This window comes from Cinclus cinclus, chromosome 3 (genome assembly GCF_963662255.1).
Source record: "Cinclus cinclus chromosome 3, bCinCin1.1, whole genome shotgun sequence".
In the NCBI taxonomy this organism is placed as follows: Eukaryota; Metazoa; Chordata; class Aves; order Passeriformes; family Cinclidae; genus Cinclus; species Cinclus cinclus.
In genome coordinates, this window is record NC_085048.1 from 57,319,028 (window position 1) to 57,341,156 (window position 22,129).

The window sequence follows — 22,129 nt, forward strand, 5'->3', positions numbered from 1 at the left end:
GTTCACATAAATATATATGTGAAATGGAAGTGGCTATGGTGCTAAATGGAACTAATGAAGAAAGAAAGAAAGTACAATTTTAGAACTTACTGATGCTTCAAAATATTTTTATTAATTAAAACTAAATTAAAACCAAACCAGAATAAATCAAAGAACAGAGGCTTATGGGCAATAATTGAAATATCTTCCTTTTTGTCTTATAGAACACTTTTGATATCACAGAATCACAGAATGATCAAGGTTGGAAGAGATCTTCAAGATCATCTAGTCCAACCATCAACCCAGCACAACCATGATCACCCCAACACCACATCCCCAAGCACCACATCCAGATGCCTCTTGATCACTTGAGACAGTGACTCCACCACCTCTTTGGGCAACTTATTCCAATGCCTAACCACTTTTTCAGTGATTTATTTTTTAAAATATTTTTGAACCTCACCTGACATAACTTAGGGTCGCTTCCACTTGTCCTTTCACTTGAGACAGGGCAGAAGAGACCGACCCCTACTTAACTTCCATCTCCTTCAGGCAGCAGTAGAAAGCCTTAGAACAAATAACCCTATTCCCTCGCCTGTTCCTCATGAGTGCTCCAGCACATTCCTTTTTGAAATGAGTGGCCTGGAACTAGACACAGGATTAGAGGTGTGGCCTCACCAGTGTTGAGTACAGGGGATGATCATTGCCCTGCTCCTGCTGGCCACACCATTGCTGATCCAGGCCAGGATGCCATTGGCCTTCTTGGCCACCTGAGCTCATGTTCAGCAGCTGTCAACCAGCACCCCCAAGTCCCTCTCCACTGAGCAGATCTTGAGCCACTCTGCCCCAAGCCTGTAGAGCTGCATGGGATTATTGTGACCAAAGAGCAGCACCTGGTACTTCACCATATGCAGATATATTTTCATAGACTTCTTGAAAATCAAGCATATTTTTTGGTCATATTTACACCAGAGTAAGCTTAGATGAGAGCCTGGTGTTTTCTCCTAACTTGCTGCTCATTCAGGTAATTTTCTGAAAGACTAATGTCTGAAACAGAGTGTTGGAAGCTCTTGGGACCATTTAGGTGTGAGGAAGTGCAAAGTATTTTAGGTATTTTTGGTGAAAGTTGTCATAGCCGCTGGCTCTTGCAGGTCTAGTGCCATGAGAGGCTGCTGGGCTGGGATAGGATCTTGCTGCTCTTCCCAGAACATATTTGAAGAGAGATGTGCTGCCATCAGCTGCCAGCTTCAGCTCCATTGAGCTGCTGCTTTCCTGTTGAGGCATGGACTGGCCACGGTGGGTTAATAGTTTTGCTGTGGTAAGCATAGTGCAGCATCCACTTCCAACATTCAGCTGTATGCAACAAAGCTAGAAATGAGTAAATAGATGTGTTTTCTGCAATAGTTAGCCATTAAAGAGTATTATACAACAAACAGAAGTTCAACCCGGGGAAGTTTATTTTCCCCTTCCTTTATAAGAGGCATACATATCTGGAAAATGAATATTCAGCAGGAATCCCTGGTGTCCAGCAGATTAGTATTAGGTGTCTCCCATGTGAATGGGTAATATATTTTTAAACGTCATGATGGAAGTGTGGTTGTTGTGTCCATAATACTGTACATTTAATTCTACATTAATTTGTCCAATAGACCTTTTCCTTCCTTTGTAGTTTAAAGGGCAGGGAGCAATTACCTCTAGCAACAATAAAAAGTGAGAAGATTAATGAGGTGTTATAATGTGGCACCTGTGAAGAACTTGAACTTATTCTGTGTTGCTGTGAGGAATAAGAAATGCCACAAATAGGTGATATTGATTTGCCAAAGTGAAATGCAACTCTTTAATGTATTGAAACAAAGTTATCACCAACATGAGCAGGTTTATGTATTTCTCATGGACCTAATTTCTCACACACTGTTGCCCCAAAATATGTCAACAAGATGTTATGCAACCATGCATTATGTGCAGTTGGCTACATGAATGTATTTCCTACCTTTCATGAGCCATGTTCTCTTTGCTTTCACTTGATTGCATAGTCAGCATATGCAAATTAATCTGTGAACATTATCTGAATAAATAATTTAGCTACCCTGGGATAATTTGGAGAATTTGGATATGCAAAACTATTTACTACTCAGTTAGTACTGATGACTGGGAAACCTGTACATGAAGAAAGAGCTGCAGAAAAGAGGAGACCTAGAGAAATGAGGAAAAGAACATGGTCCAGTTTTTCAATCTGCTCTTTATTCTCTTGTAATGTAACCATTAGTCTGATCAGCTGAAAGCTGCCACTGAAGGAGTAATTTTTCCCTGTCACATTACTGGTCACAGTTCCTGTGGTTGAATTTATAAACCTGTGTGACCATACTGTAGGGATCTTCCCTTCTTCACTCTGCATTTTCTGGCCTCCTCCCATCTCAAGTCTTATGACTGTATGTTGAACAGCATTAATTTTCTACTCTGGGCCTCAACATCGATATTCAGAAATGAAAGGAGAGCTAGACTGCCTGTCTGGCAGCAGTTTACAGTTTCTGTGCTTTGGACATAAAGAAAAATTGCAGCCTTTGTAGCTTTTAACATAAATTTTCAGAGGTGATGTCCAAAAGTTACTTAGAGAGATGCTGAATGTTTATGGCTGTCCTTGTTTGAAAGAAGAGCTGTAGAATCTGAGAAATCAAATAACTTTGAAAATCACTTTGGTGGGGGTGTCCCAGATTGTGGCCTTTATGTAACAATCTGTTCAGGTTCTGTTTCTTACTATTTCTTACATGGTTCTCAACTCCCCATCCCTGGAGGTGTTCAAGACCAGGCTGGAAGGGGCTCTGAGTAACCCAGCTAGTTAGGTGTCCCTGTCCATGGATGGAGGGTTGGAAACAGATTCTTTTTAACCAACCTTCCAACCCAAATTCTGTGATTCTATGATATTTCTAGCATTTGTAATTTTCTGAAGAGCCTCTAAGACATACATAATCAGTAATTATATTTTACGTCACAGTGTGTTAACAGGGTTTGGCCTTAAAAAGCTAGGACGTACCTTAGAAGTAGAGTACATGGTATTGACAGATTCCACTGCTGTGTGTCAAACTCTAGCATTTTTATCTCATGGTTTTCTCTTCATTGTTATTCATGGAATGACTTGGCATGCAAAGTTGAATTCAGCAATTTCCAGAGGACATGTGTAAGTCAAATACCTCAGCTGGATCAATGTTTCCTCACAAACTACCATGATTTTGTGAGGCATCTTATTTCTGTGCATCCATCTTGCCTTCATTTTAACTGAAAGGACAAACTAAAGCATGCTTCTGTAAGGTTTGCATTTCCCCTACTACAGTCCACGCTGTCCAAGGCTGAAACTTGACATAATTTGATAGTAATTTTTATTAACAGAGGAACATAAGTGTGCGTGTATATATATATATATACACACACACACACACATATATATATATATATATATATATATATGTTTATAATAAGCTACAAGGCACAGGCATTCTGTTAGCCTGACAGTCCTTGAGTACTTGTGACCATTTTTGCAGCTCATCCCTGCAGGTGACGTGTACTCCTTGTATGCAGTGATTAGATAGCATGATGTACTTTCAGACTGGCTGTTTGTTTGCCTTCTGTCAGTCTTTTTTCACCTCTCCTTCAGTTGGTTACACTTGGCCATAGGATTTTTTTCCATCAACTACCCTTGTTATACTTTCAAGGATATAACTTTCAAGTCATATTTAAATGTCTGGGAGGCATATGCCTTGTACCTGTACCAGTAGAATCATGGAATAATAGAGTATCCTGGGTTGGAAGGGGCCCACAAGGATCATCAAACTCCTGGCTATGCACAGGACAACCCTAAGAGTCACACCATGTGCCTGAGAGCATTGTACAAATGCTTCTTGAACTCGGTCAGGCTTGGTGCTTAAGTGACAGCTTCCCTGGGGAGCCTGTTCCAGTGCTCAGCCACCCTCTGGGTCAAGAGTCTTCTCCTAAAATCTAAACTGAACCACCCCTGAAACAACTTCAGGCCATTCCCTTGGGTCCTGCCGAGGGAGGTCCTCACCACAGAGGATAGATCAGTGCCTGCCCCTCCTCTTTCCCCTTGAGGAAGTTGTAACTGCAACAGGGGCTCCCCTCAGTCTCCTTCAGGCTGAAGAGACCAAGTGACCTCAGCTGCTCCTCATACAGCTTCCCCTCAAGGCCCTTCACCATCTTGGTCACCCTGCTTTGGATGCTTATAGCTTTATATCCTTCTTTTATTGTGTCACCCAGAGCTGCCCCCAGCACTGGAGGTGAGTCCACCCCAGCTCAGAGCAGAGCAGGACAATCCCCTCCCTTGCCCAGCTGTGATGCTGTCCCTGATGCCCCCCAGGTCAGGGTTGTCCCTCCTGGCTGCCAGGGCACTGCTGACTCGTGTTCAACTGGCCATGGACCAGGACCCCCAGGTCCCTTTCCATGGCACTGCACTCCAGTATCTCATTCCCCAGTCTGTCTGTACATCCTGGGTTGTCCCATCCCAAATGCAGTATCCAGCACTTTTTCTTGTTGAACTTCTTAAGGCTGGTGATTGCCCAGCCCTCCAATTTCCGCAGGAGCCCTGTGGAACCCCACTAGTGGCAAGACCCCAGTCTGATGTGACCACATTCACAGTAACCCTCTGTGCCCGACCCATGAGCCAGTTGCTCATCCATCTCACAATGAGTTTATCCAGCCATGATCTGGACATTGTGTCCGGAAGGACACTGTGAGAAACAGTATCTAAACCTTTACTAAAATCTGAAAAGATTATGTCAACTGGCTTCCCTTGATCAGCTGGGTGTGTTAACTTGTCATAAAATGAGATAAAGTTTGAAAGGTAGGACTTTCCTCTCGTGAAGGAGGACACACATGTTGTCTGTGACCAAAGACTGTGTTGTCCTTCGGGGGTTTTTCAATAACTTGCAAAATAATTTTCCCAAAAATTTTACCCTAAATGGGGTGTATTTATTAGTTTGATTAAATTGGCTTAAGCACAAATGGGACTATATGTTCAGGAAGTCTTTTCTTCTTTCACTGTGGCCTGAACTGTGCACCATTAGTCCAAGGGACTGCAGAGGCTCTGTCCCTAAGGATTACTATTTTGGGACAAAAATAAGGAGCTTCAGATAAACCTTATTTGCCGGGGTAAGTACTCAAGCATCTTTACAAGCAGGTGTCAGATCTTCCTAATAATCTCTTTCCATCTCTGCTGCCCATTGTGTTTTTGGCACCCCTGCCTAGCCTTTTTTTTTCTGTGTTCTTGCAAGCAGCTGGCACAGAGTTTCTTGGAGATGGCCTGATGGTAATCTGTTTGGGAAAATGTTTTTGTATCCTCTCGAGCTGATTCAAGAGGTCTGCATACACTTTGATGAACTTCAAAGCACTACTTTAAGTAGTCTTTTATTTCACCAAGGTTTATTTTCCTGTGGCCTAGAGCCCTCAGATTTCTTTGTTGTGACCACACGTGGCTGTACCAATGTTTTGTTTCAAAAGTTCATGTTGAATTGCAGTATGCTCCTTAAAGCAACATTTAAAGATTTCATTCTAAAGAAATGTAATTTGAAATATTAGATTTGTTTTGGTTGGAATTTTTGAAACAATGGATCTAAATTATAATGTTGCATTTTGTAATTGATATTCCTAGTTAATAATTTTTTTGAGCATTATGTAAATGAGAAAATTCAAATATTTCAAACATTTTTCTTAAAAATGTCTTGTTTAATGTTGGTCATTGAATGTTTTTGCAAGGAATTTAATAAGCCATTGGATAATTGATTAAACAATGCGTGCATCCTAAATATTTGGAAAGAGGTCTTGCCCAAGAATAAAGGGATCACATGAGCACTTAGAAGTCCTATAAAGGCACAATAAAGAAAGATTTATGACCATTTCCTGGTTTTTTGCTGGCACTTACCTTTGAAATAGTTTGGAGGTAAGTGCAAGAATCTGACAGCACTTCCTGAAATACCTTTTTTCAATCTATTGAGGGCACTTAACCTTTTCCTTTCAGATGGTTGGATTGTACTAGTTTATCTGAGCATTAAAAAGAAAAAAAAATATACAGCCTAGTGTCTGGGTAATTTTGGAAAAGGTTTACTTGAGTGAAACTTGGAGAAAGTACTTCTTCTGGATGTGTAATGAAAGGACTAACTTCAGCCTTTTCACAAAAGTCGTGTTATAATTCTAAGACTCTTATAAGAAATGCAGGAGTGCAATTTCTAGCCGAGTCTTTGAGGGATAGAATAACTTCAGTAGAGACAAGGATGGCTGGGAATTTCTGAAAGCGTGAAAGCTGTACAGGGTGTACACGAGATTGTTAGCTGTAGCTGGCCTTTTGGTTTGTTAATGCTTTCAGCTTTTCAAACCTTCTGTTCTTCAGATTGTTTACACTCAAGTGAGATATCCTAAGTGCACACTTCCAGAGTGTTTGCCTGTTGAGCACTCCACTTTGACACACTTGTGGGCACAGCTGATTGCCACACTCAGGGTTCTGCCGCTGATGTCTCCAGAGCCACACAGCCACACAGCAACTCGGTATTTCTGCCAGAAAATCATATCTTATGCAGTGCCCAGGGACACTTTGTCAGCAGCTTTTTCAAATTTGGCATGCTTTAAGACAGCGGAATGAGGTTCCTCAGATTATATGACTCCTCACGCAGCAGAGTCTGGGCCTGAGAGATGGTGTCAGGGACAGATTGTGCCCAGGCAAAACTGCACTTGGAAGGAGGTAGAAATGGGCAGAAAAACCCTAAGCAATTTGGCCAGACATTATTTTATATCCTAGGGAATTGGATCAATTCTTTTTTTCCCTGGTGTTGTTCCTTAAAGAGTAGAGGAATCATCCAATGAGCAGGGTTTCAAAAGCCACACAAAATCTGCAATTTTCAGAGATTTCACTCCACAGACCAGATACTACCATTAAGTTTTAAATAACCAAAAGTTATCTGCCAGTTTTTATAGGTAGCAGAGTAAATGGGTCACTTGAAATGTAAGCAAGATAACATTTTTCTAGAGCTGCTTACCACAACAGAATCTGAAACTTTAAATATTTCTCAAATTCTAAGGATCAGTGCAGCATCTGGCCTTTACAAAGGAGAAAACTAATGAACAAGAAAAATAACTGCAGAATTACAAAGTAGAGAAGAGGACATCAGAATAAGAAATCATTTAAGTGAAAGAGATCATAAGTGAAATACAAGTCAGCAGAGTAATTTTTTGCAAAAAAAGTCAGATTTTATTCTGTGAACAAAAAGACCATGTGAACAGGGCAATATGCTGTTTTAAGAGGTCCTGGCAAGGCATCTTTCAGGTTTTTATGCTCACTGAGGGGCAAGCAAAGTCCTTATAATAGCAGGAGAATTAGAAAGGAGACTGAAAGAAAAGATGGAGGCAGAGTGGATGATGTGGCAGGAAAGGGAAGGGAAAATGTATATCAAAAGAGAAGCACCTGAATTGTTCTCCAGGCTAACTGGAAATAGCTGAGGGAAAATTAGCTTTATTTCCAGCAGAGGACTTGGGCTGGTCATGAGGTAGTGAAGCAGCAAACACTTCACAGAGAGAGGCTTAATAATTGGAAATATAGTAAGGGCAAGTTAAAACAAGTTCCTGTGGGGCAGGTCTAGATACACAGTCTTTTAAGTGATGCTCTGCCTGTGCTTTACTGGATGCAACTACATAGTGAGTGCAGACTATAAAAATTCTGTGGGTTTGTTGATGTTACTTATGTCACATCAGGGCTGCAGGACAGTTTGGCTGCTGGTAGAGTTCTCAGCAATTTCTCCTCCTGCTTAACAAGGCAATATAGTAGCTATGGATGTGTCTTTTATTCTTTGTGCTAATTATATAAATTTTTTTCTTTGTAAATGTTGATTGCATGAAAAGAAAAGTTTCAGTGTTCAAATATATTTCTATCAAATCTTTTAAAAATCAATATTTCTGCAAAATGGAAATCTTACTGTAAATATATCTTTCCTTGAAAATTGAAGGAGAGACATTATCTTGTCTGAACATTTTATTTGGAGAAACTAGATTTCTGTGGTGATTTAAGTAGTCTTCAAAATATTAATAGGAGAATAATATTTTCTCTTATTTCAGAAGTTAAATTCTGGTAAAAAATAGTATGGCCTTTATCACACGTTATGGTTAGCATGGCATCACTTAGTTGGCTCTTCTAAGATGTATTTCTGGCCTTCATTTTATCCCACGGACAAAATGTCCTGGCACACAAAACCTCAGGCTATGGGGAGTGGTTACTCTGAAGACTTGTCTTTTAAGAGAAGCAGTCTCACTCCAGAGGAGAAAAGACAAAATTACAAATCACATAAGGCGAGGCCCTACACATAAATGACATTTTGTAGCTTTACAGGTATTACCAAGAAATATTTTTGAAATATTCTTTTTTTTTTAATTTATATTTTTTAATTCTAGTAGAGCTGACTTGAAAAACTTCATAGTTTTTCTTGTTGACAGTTTATAGCACTTATAAGGAGCTGCCACAAGATTGCAAAAATTTTAAATTGAGCCTTGGTAAAAAATATAGAGTTATGTCCTTTTATGATTAACAAGTTATATGTGGTGAAGAGACAGCAATTCTAAGGTCCCTCAAATCTTCTTTAGTTATGAATCTAAGTATGTGCCTGTGCAACTGCTGAGTCAGGTCAAAAAAAAATTATACATAAATATTACAGAAGCTAAATAATCATGGCAGCCTGGCTTGCTGGGGTACAGAGGGAGGCAGAAGAGTGGAGCCATCCTGCCCAGGACAAGAGGAAAATGTGTAGTGAGAGAGAAGAGATCTTTGGATGAAATGCCTGCAAGGAGTCTGGGCAGGAGGGAAGTAGCCAGGCAGAGTCAGGCCAGGAACCAGAGAAGGGAAGTTTGTCCTTTATAGACAGGGAGATGAGGCTGGAAGGGAAAGTCCAAAGGTGAAGGTAAGAATGGGACTAGTGGGGCTGGATGGGCCAAATGAGAGCAGTAGACACAGATCTGCAGGAGGACAGAGCAGAGGTTCCCACTGGCAGCAGCCTCTGTGTTTCCAAGAGCTTTCACTTCTACTAAAACAGAGTAGAAGAAAGGACTTGTAGTGTCACTACATACAACATTTAGTGGGTGTCACCAATATCCTTCCTCCGCTGCTGAAGGGATATCTGTCATCCCACGTTGCATTAACACCAACACAGCCCTGTTCTGCTCTCAGTGAGGCAGCAAGGTAACATCTTTGTTTTTCTAGATGTCCTCTTGAGAAGGTGAGAAGCTACATGCCAAAGAGCTATTATTTGCAATTTTTGCAATTATTGTAATTTTGTTAAACCCAAGATAAGGTGACCTGTGCAAATCTTATTTGGTCCCTTTGTGCTTATGAGTATAATTATTTCCATATTTGAAGTTAATTATAAGTGGGCTGCTGCTCCAGTATATGAAAAGTATCATCTGTGGAATGTGTCATACTTCTATAGTGGAATAAGTCGCTGTAAGTTCTCCATTCTCTCATTTTTTCCCAAAGACTGGTAACTAAAAAAGGAAAAGAGGCAAAAAAATATTATGTGGAAGCAGCTAATTTTCTGGCCTGAAGAAGTGAATTTCTGACTAATTCTGTTACAAATCCTTCTGTAAAGTTCAGAAATCATTTAAATCAAATTCTTCACAAGCAGTTTGGTGTTGTATTGTAATTTTCTTTGTCAGAATGGAAGTCCTACAGTCTGATTCATGTAAGTGTTGAACATTTGCTCTTGCAATTGTAGACAAGAAAAGTAGTACTCAAAGCATTCAAAACCTATTTAATGGTGAGTACTTGAAAACTCAGGTTGTCCATAACTCAGTATATACTTTTGACCTTAATCTCTCTCAGTCTCATTTTTTTATCCTTTCAACTCAGAAGAGTATTGGAAAAATACATTCATTAGGACTTGCCAGCTGCTAAATTGCTATAGTGGCATGGAAAAACTGGAATGAAATTAATTCTGAATTTGGACAATGTGCTGATAGTAAGGCACCAGACACTGAACAGTCATGGAAAAAAACCCCTCACAGACGGAGTAGCTTCTCATTTATTAAATTCTTTTTTATTTGGTGCACTGATGAGCTGTTGCCCTTTCAAAAGTATGGTCACATAATTAAAGATAACATACATATACACAGGACAGATAAATGACAGTTTGAGTAGCATTTGCAAGATGCAGTTCAACCACCGTGTGTTTAAAATCTTAGTATTTTTTAAAGGTATAGTCATATAAAGAATATGTGTGAGTGTTTCTGCATTCACCTTATGTACAGAAAGAAATTATTAAACTTCTCTGCATAACGAAAAAAACCCAGCAAAGTGCTATTGCTTCAAAACTCTTTCAATTTTGGGCTATTCCATAAAGTACAGCTGCATCACTGTTCTTTACTTAAGAATAATGAAAATGACCCTGTAAGTGAGCTGTAGTTTAGATTCCAACAGCACTGAGAAACAGAATGAAAGAGAATCAGTTTCTCAATATTTATTGGAAAGATTTTTTCGGTATGGATTTAAATTTCAGACCCATAGAACTGACAAATAGTTTGAGATCTTTCCTATTTAGAACCCATCCCTTATTCCCCTGCTATTTCCAAGAAAACTTACACATTTTTCAGAAAGCTGGGCAAACTTCTGTGTTGTCAAAGGAATCTGCTGAAAAATTATTAGCTGACATGTATATGCCATGGAAAACCAAGCCAAGGACTGGAAGTGTGGGACAGGAAAGTATTGGAAACATCCAAATTCAGGTATCAGGCACATGAACAAGTAGTCTGGGCTCCTTTACCCTCTCATCAGTAGAACCTCCAGGAAATGAAGCTGGAGATGTTGTGGACCACTCAGTGACAGTGCATAAGCACATCACTCTAGATTTTAATGCCGTCTGCAAATATTAGTGACAGGTCTGAGAATAAAATTACATTTTTCAAGAATGAAGCTTTAAGGGACTGAAAGAATGTGCAAATTTATACTGACTTTACTAGATAGGTCTAGAGGACATTTTGCTACACACATGGACTAGTTTAGTTTTGGCATATCCAAATGTAGCATTTCAATCACTCATTTTAAAATTAACCAGAGTTAATAATGAAGGAAGATGATAACACTAATGCCAAGGGATATGTTTCATTTCATGTCAAATAGGGAGTTTTGATGACCCAAGAAGATAAGCTTTTGTTTTCATGTTGCCAGAGCTTGTCCTCAACACTACTGCTTATTGGTCAATATCAATATATTTTACATAAGTTTTAAAATTTAAGTTGCCAAATCAATTTGTATTTTATTTTAGTTCTAAAGAAAACATTTCAATGTTTTCTGACTACAAAATACATTTTCTGATACACTGTGAAATACTGTCAGCATTTAAAGATTATTTTATTATTCAAATTTCATATAGCTTTATTTTAATTTATTTTTCTTACATTGCTTTTTTTCAGTTATATTTTTTCTTTTTTTCTGCAATGAGGCTGGTCAGTTTTCATTTGATTTCCTAACCATTTTTTAATTTGGTCTTCATATATATATATATATCTTCTGTTTTTTAAAAGTAGTTCTTCATATTATCTCTCCTCATTCTTTTATGTCAATATTTCTTCACCTCATCCATTCACTACATCAACTTAGGGTTTTCTATGCAAGTAGTCCTGTTGAGGTGTCCCTGCACTTACTCCAAAAGAGAAGAAAAGATATGAGCAAAAGCCATTAAATTAATGAGAGTAAGTGACCAGAGGATCATTTCTGTGTCAGGATGGTCACCTCCTGTCCTGTCTAGGTGTCAAAGGAGCTGCTGTGCAGCTCTGCTCTGGTGGTCTTCATGGTTACAGTTTGTATTTCCCTTGGCAGAAAGACTTGTGAAGGCACAGGTAGCTGTCAGGGCTGTGGGAAAGGGAAGAGAAGGAGCTAGCCATATATTCCATTTACAGGTATGATTTAAAGGCAGCTCTTCCTCATCCTACAGCTTACTTTTCACCCAGGAGTGTCAAACCTTCACAACTATGTTTATCTCACACGTAAACTGTTGGTGAACTTGAATGTCAAGTTGTGAGGCACTAAGGTGGAAGGGGCATCATCGTTGTCGAAGGGAAATGCTTATTACTCTTGATTTTGATGCTACACCCAGGGACATTGCTGATCATCAGGGAATAAACTGAGGATAGTGGGGCAAGAAAGCCCTGAATATATTTTAGTTACCTAAACAAGTCCAGGGCATTGTGCAAAGGTCAGTGAGATGGCTGTCACTACTGAATGAATGCTCTCACACTCCCAGGCAGGGTTTGGCTCTCCCAGGGCCTGGGCCAGGAGTTATGCAAGAGTTCTCCTATGGTGTCATAGACAAAACCATCCTGTTTTGGGGAGGAATAGAATTTAGTTGTGTGTTTTGCATGTGCTCAGAGCGATGGATGAGAAATCATTGACAACCAGGTCTCAGGGTGAGCCCCAGCTGATCTTCATCACCAGTGGAGTAAGAGCCAAGGAGTGATGCCAGTTTCTGCTCCCGCTGCTGGACCCATCCTCATGGCTGTAGGCTGTCTCGTGCCAACGATGGCTTGTCCCAAAGTTCTATCTGGCCTAAAATATCCTGTGATTCTGTCCATCTGAGATACAACTTCATGCAAGGCTTTCTCTCTCAGTCATCAGGTTATACTTAGCTTAATTACAGTCCTAGACATTTTTGGATATATTTTTAAGCCAATGCTTTCATTTGGAGGGCATATAATTTTTTTTTTTCAGATTCATTCGAGTTGCTTTTTGAGAGTACAGTTTTGAGGTCCTTAATGTATTTGACAATATTCTCTTTATTTGTATGCTTGGTCAATCCTATCTCAGTGGTCCTCCTTGAGAGGTTCTGTGAGTGTTTTCAAGCACCTATATCTGTTCAAATATTATTTCATAAATATTTTGCCCCATACAGAAGTTCACTTTATAACAGCAGATTAATTTTATATGGAATGGCAGAATGGTGATTATAAGTCCAATGTGTGGAGAAGCAGTTGTACTAGACCTTGACTGCTTTTGAAATGACCATTTGTTTTGAAGCATCTTCATCTATTCTGGTAAGAAAGACACAGCAGCTGCAGATTAAATTTTGTGTTTGAAAATAAATTTAGAAAACAAGAATTTCTCAAGGTGTCTCTTTTGATTATTTATATAATTTTCCTCTTAAGCCCTCCTACTACAAAACTTCTTTATTTCAGGTAAAGCTGGGGTTATGAATAAATTGGGCCTTACCTCACTGTTGGGTGTATTGTGTACTTTGAGCTATCCTAAATTCATTCTTCCTGCCAGTTAGATTATTTTGATGTGAAAAACCCTGAGTTTATGTTGTAAATCTAATTGTCTCGTGCACACTTCCTTTTTACTTTGCAGTCAATATAAGGTTCGTAATCTTTCTGGTTCAGAGCTGCAGATGATGAGTGAGTGTATAAAGCAGAGGTGTCTTGTTTCCTTACACACTCATCGAAGCGTGGGACATGAAAGGGAGAGTGGAAAACAAGTTTGTTCTGCTCTGTAGGTTGCAAGTACTTTCCATTTTATGTCTGCTGTGTTATTACATTTGGAAATGTGCAGTAAATTCTGGTGTTTTGTTGATTTTTAATCTGTCCTGCTTTTGTGCAGACCATGGAGATAGTGCTTTATCTGGGGTTTTCTTTCTTTGAAATTTGTGGGGTTTTTTGGTAAACATAGTTGGCAAGATATTTTGGTCTTTTATTTTTTTTGTTATGGTCTGCATAATTTACTAAGGGAATTGCAGAATAGGTTCTGCTCTTGTATTTTGAGAATGATGGTCTCACCAGAGTCATTAAGCTGGGTCAGGTTGTTGTACTATGTTCTCCAGGACACCAGCCCCGGAAACATAGCTGAAAACTGGAGGAAGAGTTGATTGTTATAGTTTTTTTTGTTGGGACACAGCATCAGTGATATGTGATGGACACTAACAAGCAGCTGGTTTCTGGATGAAATCTGATATTTTAATTTAACAATCTCTATTATTGGGATCCTCTTTTCACAAAAAGTTTTTCTCCTCACCTCCTCTAATAGTTACTTGACTTGATTTATTACCAGCTTTTGTTTCCACTGTATAAATGGAAAGAATGTTATTTTTGGGGAAAAGGGGTTAGGGGTTCTTTAGTGTGCTTCCCACTGTGGTTCACCAAAGCCTGAATACGATGACTCTGCTGGGCCAGTTTGCAAAACCTTGCTCAAGTGCTGCTGGAGTGGAACTGATCCCGAGGGTGGGAAGCAGCAAGGTCATCCTTAGATTCCTTCTGCTTTGTGAAAGCCTGTGTAAACAGGTTTATAGTGCTGTCTCCATGCTGCAAGTTTGTGTGCAGGAAGGCAGTGGAGGGCCGTGTCAGATGTGACACGTGTGGGCATTGCAGGCAGGTGTGAGCAGCAGCTTCACTGCTTCCCTGTGAGCCCTGGGACCACGAACCCTGGGAGTCCTGCAGGGAACAAGCTCTCTCACTGCTTCTGCCTGTAGTCTCCCTGGGGAAAAGGGGCCTCGTTGTGTGACTGAGGATGGACAGGACCTGTGGGACAGACTCCACACCAGCCTGAGAGGACATCTGTCTTTACTGCATCTTCCTTCTTAGTGTTTTCATGCATCTTATTTTCTTTGGAGTGCACATATTTAATGAATTTTTTATTTGTTCTATATTAGAAAAACCTTTTTTTTTTTGCTTCAGGTAGTTTTTGAGTAATTTTTTTCTCTTTCTTAAGTATAAAGTCAATAAAAATATGTTTGTGAACCTAGGCTTGATCTGAAAAAGGATTAATATTCTGAAAAGATGAAAATTTAATTCATCTGGACTGATATATCAGTGATGACTAATACTTTCTGGTATTTTCAATTTTGGTTTTACCTATGAAAGGATTTTCTTCTATAACCAACTGGGAAACTAGGATTACTTTAGTAAGTGTGTAATGCTGGAAAACCACTACACACCTGCAAAAATATGTAATTATTTTGAAACTTGAAATTTTTTTTCTTATACTGTTTTTTAAAGTGCAAAGTTTTAATTTCTTTGTACTTGTAATTGATATGAAAATAATTCTGGGAGCCTTATCTTCTATAACATGCAAATTTGTATCAGTTTAAAAAAAAAGGTCAAAAATTATGAATATCTATCAAGTCATCATGTATAGCTAATGGACTAGTCTATTGCTAAATATAAAATTTTATTGACAGTTAGTAGATTGCTTGCTGGATTACTTCAAATATTTAAAACATTATTATGGTTATGTGCACCTAAGAGTATGCATTTTAAAGAAACCACAGCATGGTTTATTTAAAACTGTACTGACAGAGGTGATTAAGCTGCAGACGGATGAGAATGGGGTGGAGAAGATAAACAACAACTTTGATCAGTGCTCAGTAGTGGAAAAAAAGAAGTCAATTAAATGAGGCACTGGGATAAAGGAAATTCAAAGGAAGGTTGAAGACCTTGAGAAGAATAAAAAAGCTAAGTTTGTTGGGCTAGCAGAGGTAAAAGGCAGTTTTATGTACAATGTATGTGTTGTATCCGTAATGACTGGTTAATAATGCTGTATTAATTTTGGTAAATTTGGAATTTTTAATTTTTTACATGTTAACATCCAAAATATTCAATGACTTTTTTCCCTGCTTACTTTCATAGAATCGTGTTGTCAGTTGTGACATTCTCCAATTTTCCCATCTCACTAAAAACCAGAGATGTGTCAGGTCAGCACTTCACCCTTTACAATTCTTCACTTCTGCACAAGTTCTAAGCAAAAGAAAAGGGCTATTTAAGTAAATGTTCAAAATCAGCTGATGTATAAGTCTTGGCAAGGAGCATTGGATTAAAAAAATGCAGTTTTCCTGAATGATGCCAGTATCAGCTTCTGCTAACTTGGTAAAGCCTCATGTTCCTCTAATATCTGGTATATTTTCATTGAAAAGCATTGAATTAATATCGTATCTGGGGACAGAAATTATATGTATATAAAGTCTTGAGGGAATGGCTGAGAGCACATGTGAGACTGTCCAGGTGCCTTTGGCTGGTAGAAAGCAGTTGAGAGGTACTGCAGCAGGAGGTGTCAGGGAATCTAGGCTAGATGAGCCACGAGAGCATACCTAAAGAAATCAGAAAGCTGCTAGGGAGTAAAGGTTTGGAGCAGGAAGATGTGGTTGGTGCCAGATGTGTCAGTTCATCAAAGCACAACAAGTTTTATTGTGCTCAAGAAGGGAATAAGGCAAAATTAGGTATACAGGAAGAATCCTGAGTCTCCTAGGCTCAAAACCAGGATATGTTTGAGAAAATGTTGAGACTCTGGGGAGATAAAAGCCACCTGTTTACTAATCAGCAATTAAAACATGCATTTAAGTGGATAATTACTATAAAGAGTAGGATTCTTCATGCTTTAGCTTGTCTGGTGCTGTCACACCCAATGGTATTTGTCTCCTGGACAATTTTTAGCACAGACTCTTACTGGAAAGCATGTTTTGCAAGAACTGTTTGCCTTCCAGGGGCAGTCCCAGAGTTCACTGGTGGTTCCCTTGGCAATTTCACATCCTCTCTGCTTTGTGTACCACACCCTCAGCAGATGCCCATAATAACCTCCTACCAGGTTCAGTGGATGTGAATTCATTGCCATTTACAGATAGATCTGTTTGATTTCCACCTGCACACCATCCTGCACATGCTGGCCGTGTGCCTGTCTGGTACGTGTGGTAACGTTTGTGTCACTGGAACAAAACTTCTTCAGCAGCAATTTTTAATGCGATTTTTCTTTTGTCGTGCTGAAACAGCTTCTTAATTTTTATGAAAGTGGTGCTATAATGAGAAAAGGCACTTTTTAATGCCGTATTAGATGTTGAAAATTGAAGGAAAGCTTGCATCTCTCATTGGACAAGAACACTTGAAAACTGTTTAGTTAATAATTTAGGTGTATATAATATAATAATTTAAGTTAATAATTAAACTAACTCAGGTGCAATCATAAGTGATTTTTGACTCAGATTTTCAACCTAGCTGCTGATATTGCAGTTATGCTGAAACCTTTGGATAGGAGCAGGTACACAAAATAGTGCTGTATTTTTGGTATTTCTTTGTATTGTTGAAAAAATGTTTCATTTATCAAATGGCTTTCTTATTTTTCAAGCTACAATGCCCTATAGCTTCAGGCTGATTTATAATAAATTGCCCCGTATCTTACTAATTCTGCAACTTTCCAGCTAGGAGAGAGGTCAGTAGAATTTTTTTTTTTTTTTTTTTGTCTATGAGTTGTTTTCAAGAAAACAGGACTTTTTTTAACAGCCTGAAGCATTGGATGAAGCTTGACCTCCCTGAAAGAACTCTGCTTGTTTCTTTTTTTTGTTTTGTTTTCTTTTTGTTGTTGTTGTTGTTTTTTTTTTGTTTGTTTGGTTGGTTGGTTGGTTTTTTTGTTGTTGTTGGGTTTTTTTTGTTTTGTTTTGCTATCAACAGACCAAGCTCCGATAACAGGCGCCACAGCATCCGGGAGAGGATGTCCAGCACCAACGAGAAAGGGAGCCTGTCCATGGAATCCACCAAGGAAACGCGGTACTGCGCCGTCTGCAATGACTACGCCTCAGGGTACCACTACGGGGTCTGGTCCTGCGAGGGCTGCAAAGCCTTTTTCAAAAGGAGTATTCAAGGTAATAAACTGTTCAAGTGAGTCACCTTTACTCTTGAGGAAACTGAAGATACTTGAGATTCCAGCCTGAAATGATATTTATTGGGTTTTTTTCATTTGCAGTTGTTGTACTCTCCCACATAGTTTTAGCTCTGTACTTGATGAATGCTTTTGGCAGGTATAAAACATGTTATTGAGTCCAGCATTAATGAGGAAAAGCAAAGCTTTTCTATATTGTTCTTGCTTTAAGTATATCTGACCACGATGATAGGGAGAAATTTAATTTAAAAATCCATGTTGGATCAAGATGATCACTCTTCCAGGCTATGCATATCTTTCCTCTTAGCTGAGGCTTTTTTTTTTTTTTTTTTTAGAATTCCCTGTCAGATGATTAATTCCTGCTGATTGATTTATTGATCTTAATTTAGTGCTCCATTGGCCAGATGATTCAGTCCAAATCTCAATTCCTTAAAGATGCTAGATGTCTTTGAGAGCCAGTATTGAAAAGGAATATTTCCTTGATGAAATATTATTTGTGTGTGTCAACAAAGCAGGGTTTTGAACTGTACATGGAATGGTTTAGTTCACAGTCTTGCTGTGGTTAAAAAGGTTAGTGAAGTAAAGGGCACCTAACAAAAACACTGTTAATTACTGTGACAGAGATAATTCTTTATTTAAATACCTATCACCTTGTGGAATGGGTACTTTTTATTTTTGTTCAGCATCTCTTAAAAGGAGTATGAAGTAATTATAATTCTACTGAAAATACAGGTACTGTTCAGTATCTAAGTTTTAGAGAACAAAATACAACAGATTTCTTCTTTTTAAACAGAAAACTAGTAAAGTGCTGTGCTTTATTTAGATTTCCCTAGGTTTTTTAAATCTCCAGGTGATACATAGGCACAAACATTTCTGTTGCCTCTTTTCCTGAAGTAAACATAGCATGGAACAGTTTTACATCATATCACAAGGTGTGATTACTGCCTGTTTTGTTGCATGACTAGCACTGAGGTGAGTTAAATAGGACTTCCAGCATGCAGCTCAGAGTTTTCCTCCCCTTGGAGGAAAAAAAGTGAAAGAATGACTGAGGAGTAGACATTGATGGAATTATTTGTATGCCAATGATTAGTTAATAGTTATACATATTTTCGTTTGTCCAGACGCACTGAAATGATTTTTTAAAAAGTGACTGGTTAAAGCCAGATGTCAGCAATAAGCAACACTGAAGGGAGAAAGGGTGAGATGGTTTTTTTCTTCCCATCAGAGTCAATGTCAGAAGAACAGCTCCCTTATTTTGTATTTGTTATTTTTCCTTTTCAGTTCCTCTGACCAAGTCAGAATTATTCTTAGACTTTTGAAATTATGTCCTTGTGCTAGAAGTGAACTAAGTCACAACAAAGTGGAAATTGAAATAGCCTTAAGCAAAATTCAGGCTTATCAAGTAATTGTGCAGCAAAGATCTTCAGCTTTTGGCCATTGTGGAAGAAAAAATGAATCCATTTCATTGAGTTTCTGCTGTCAACGCCTGGTGGTTTTGCCCTAGTCCCCACATGGACAAATGTTGTGGTCCACCACACTGGATCTGTTGCCTATTTGTGCTACACTAAAGACTAGTTAGTAAATTTGCTTCTTGCTACATATATATATTAAAGGTAATTTTTAAGTAGATAAGCTTTTAAATCTTAAAATCTAAGTTTTCAGAATCCCATAAATTGTCTTTTGTGATCTATAAGTCATGTTTGCTCTAATTTAATCTCCTTACTTCTTGCCCTATCCCCCATGGGCACAAAGAACGCTTATTACCACAACCTTTAACATTGTTGAAGACTGTTATCATATTTTTTCTCAGTCTTCTCTTTTTTAGACTAAACAAACCAATTTCTTCCAGGAGAACATGCTTTCTAGACTTCTGATCCCATTTGTTAAGCTCCTCGGTTGATTCACCTTTTTTGTGATTAAGTTATCAGAAAAAATTAACATCCACACGTATAAAGAAAATAATTCAAGAATATGAGTACTTTTGAGAGATTTGCGAATATTTGATCACAGAGGGTAAGAAAAGTCTTCTGAAATTGTAAAGTCATAGCTACCCAGTCTTGATGAACTAGGTAATTTTTGAATTTTCTACTGGATTTGGAAGAGCTCTCTATTTCAGCAATTATATATTCTCATTGAACCTGTGTCCATTCATTTATGAAAATGAAAGTAATTTTTAGATTGAGAATAGATGCAAAAAACATGCACTTACCTTGCAGATGATAATAATTTTAAATATGTTCTGATCAGATAGCTAGGAATGAATGTTACTTACATGCAGGCATATTCATAAAATAATACATGGACTAAATTTTATTGTATATATTTTTTATTTATTATATATATTGTATTGTATATATTCCCTGCATTCCTAAAATAAATGGGAAAACATTCCTGTGAATCGTATGATGAAACTCTATTGAGGTTCACAGAACTTTTTTGTATGAACAAAAATAAACCAAAATGCTTTTAGCAAAGATTTTTGTTGTTTCAGCAAAGATAACTGTGCTACTTTGTTCTTTGCTAACGTGTACTTCTCAATACATATGTAGATGCAGGGATGATAATTTCTGTACTTCTCATCAGAGATTTCATGGGAGAATTGCTGTAATGAAACTTGATGTTCTATTTAGACTGTATACAAAATTCTACATTGTTTTTAATAGAACCACAGGAAAAAGTAAGGACAGACCTGAATAGGCTATATGTGTCAAGGAATTAACTGAAATTTTATTAAAACTCACATTTCCATTGGAACTTACCTGAGGTGACCAGCGGATAGCTTCACTTTTTATTCAGGGGATCTGGAATGTTCCTAAAATATTTTGAGAGCTTTAAATGCTAAAGTGTTTTTCTTTGTTGTCAAGTAGTTAAAGCTTAAGACTTAACCTGAATTAGAAATTGTCTCAATATGCACAGGTTTTCAGTTTTGCTTAAACAACAGATGGTTTGTAGAAAACCTGAACTGCCTTCTGAAACTGCCTATGTCAGTCTTTTTTGTTAGTTTATGTCCCAAAAGTGATTTTGATTTGGGATCTTGTTTTGAGAAACCTCAGTGCAGAGTGATAATAATGTACAATCTTTCATGGGAGAGAAAAGTCACAGGACACCAAGGATACCACGTTGCTTGGTGATAGAAGAGTGCTTTACTCTTCACCCAGCATATGTAGCCTTCAGAAGTGTGCTTGATTTCAGAAGCATAACAAGGAGCCACACCACAGTGCACTGTACTTCTCTCCTAAAATGTTTATGAATTTTAAGACTGAGGAGGGCCGTTAGATCAATAATTCTGTTATTTTCTCAATATAAACTTTATATGCTATCCATCTACAAAGCCCAGTAACTTGATGGAAGTAAATATTTTAGAAGATGCCCAGACTCAAGATGCCCATGGGCTCAAGCGTTTTCTTACAATGATGATTCTAATGATTTGTCCTCCTATGTGTCAAAAATTTACCAAATTAATGTGTATTACTCAAAGTTATGTGTCTTACTCTGGCTTTTGCATCACTTTCATGAACCAGTTAGTAACTACTATCTTTCTCCTGTGGAAAGTTCTTAAAAATTAGGTCATCAAGTCATCAAATCACCTTGATATGTTAAGTGAACTAAAATGTTTCAGTCTCCTGCTGTATCTCTTTCTATCTTCTGAGTCCATTATCTCTGCACCTTTACTCATTCCCCCACACCCATAACAACCTCTCTAAAATTTGGATGTCAGAATTGGATGATGTATTTCAACACGAGCCTTACAAACGCCATTTACAAATTAAAAAAATCCCCTTGTGACTCACACATTCTTTCCCTCTTCTAATTCCTTTGTTTTTTGGATAGCCACCAAGCCCTATGAGACAGGAAGGAATTACTCATACCACCTCTGACAAGCATCCAGCAAATGCCTACATATGGGTGTCTGCAAACCCCCAGAGGGAGCACAAGGAACTCAGAACAAATCAGAGCAAATCCTTACATTACAGGATATCTTGCTCCTACAACTGATCAAACATTTTAGAAATTCCCAGTTTTATTTCCCCTTCATATGCTCTTCTGATGTTTTTCAGGTGCATCTTCTCTGCTTTTGTTCACAGCTTTTGTTCATGTCTGGGATATTTCACATATAATCAGTTAAAAATTACTCTATGATGGGAGGCATTACCAGAGCAGGTTGGCTTCTGAGAATGGATGAATAGCTGAGGAATTCCAGACGCCTGCCTTTAATGTCTTGATGAGAGATATAATGGTCTCCAAAGTGCAGGAATTCTTGAAGCTGGGAAGTATTTTGCTTGTGTGCCTTCAGACTGGGTTTTAATTAGCAGTTATGCCTTCCGACCATCAAGTAGGAGAATTCTGGCAGTAGACTTTGAGTGTTATCAATTGTTTTTATTTTACAGAGATAGAGCTGTACTTTGTTGAAAGTATGTAATGTTGAGAAGGGTTTGCAATGTATACATATTTTCATCTTTGAGAGAATTTTACTGGTAAAACATGCTA

The 22,129-nt window shown here is 38.3% G+C and overlaps 1 protein-coding gene across 1 annotated transcript in view; it reads left to right on the forward strand.

Moving 5' to 3' along the window:
* ESR1 (estrogen receptor 1) overlaps positions 1-22,129 on the forward strand; it is a 103,301-nt gene that overhangs the window by 14,995 nt on the left and 66,177 nt on the right. The window contains exon 2 of the mRNA XM_062490034.1: positions 17,434-17,624. Coding sequence (XP_062346018.1) covers positions 17,434-17,624 — 191 coding nt within the window. The remainder of the gene's footprint in view (positions 1-17,433; positions 17,625-22,129) is intronic.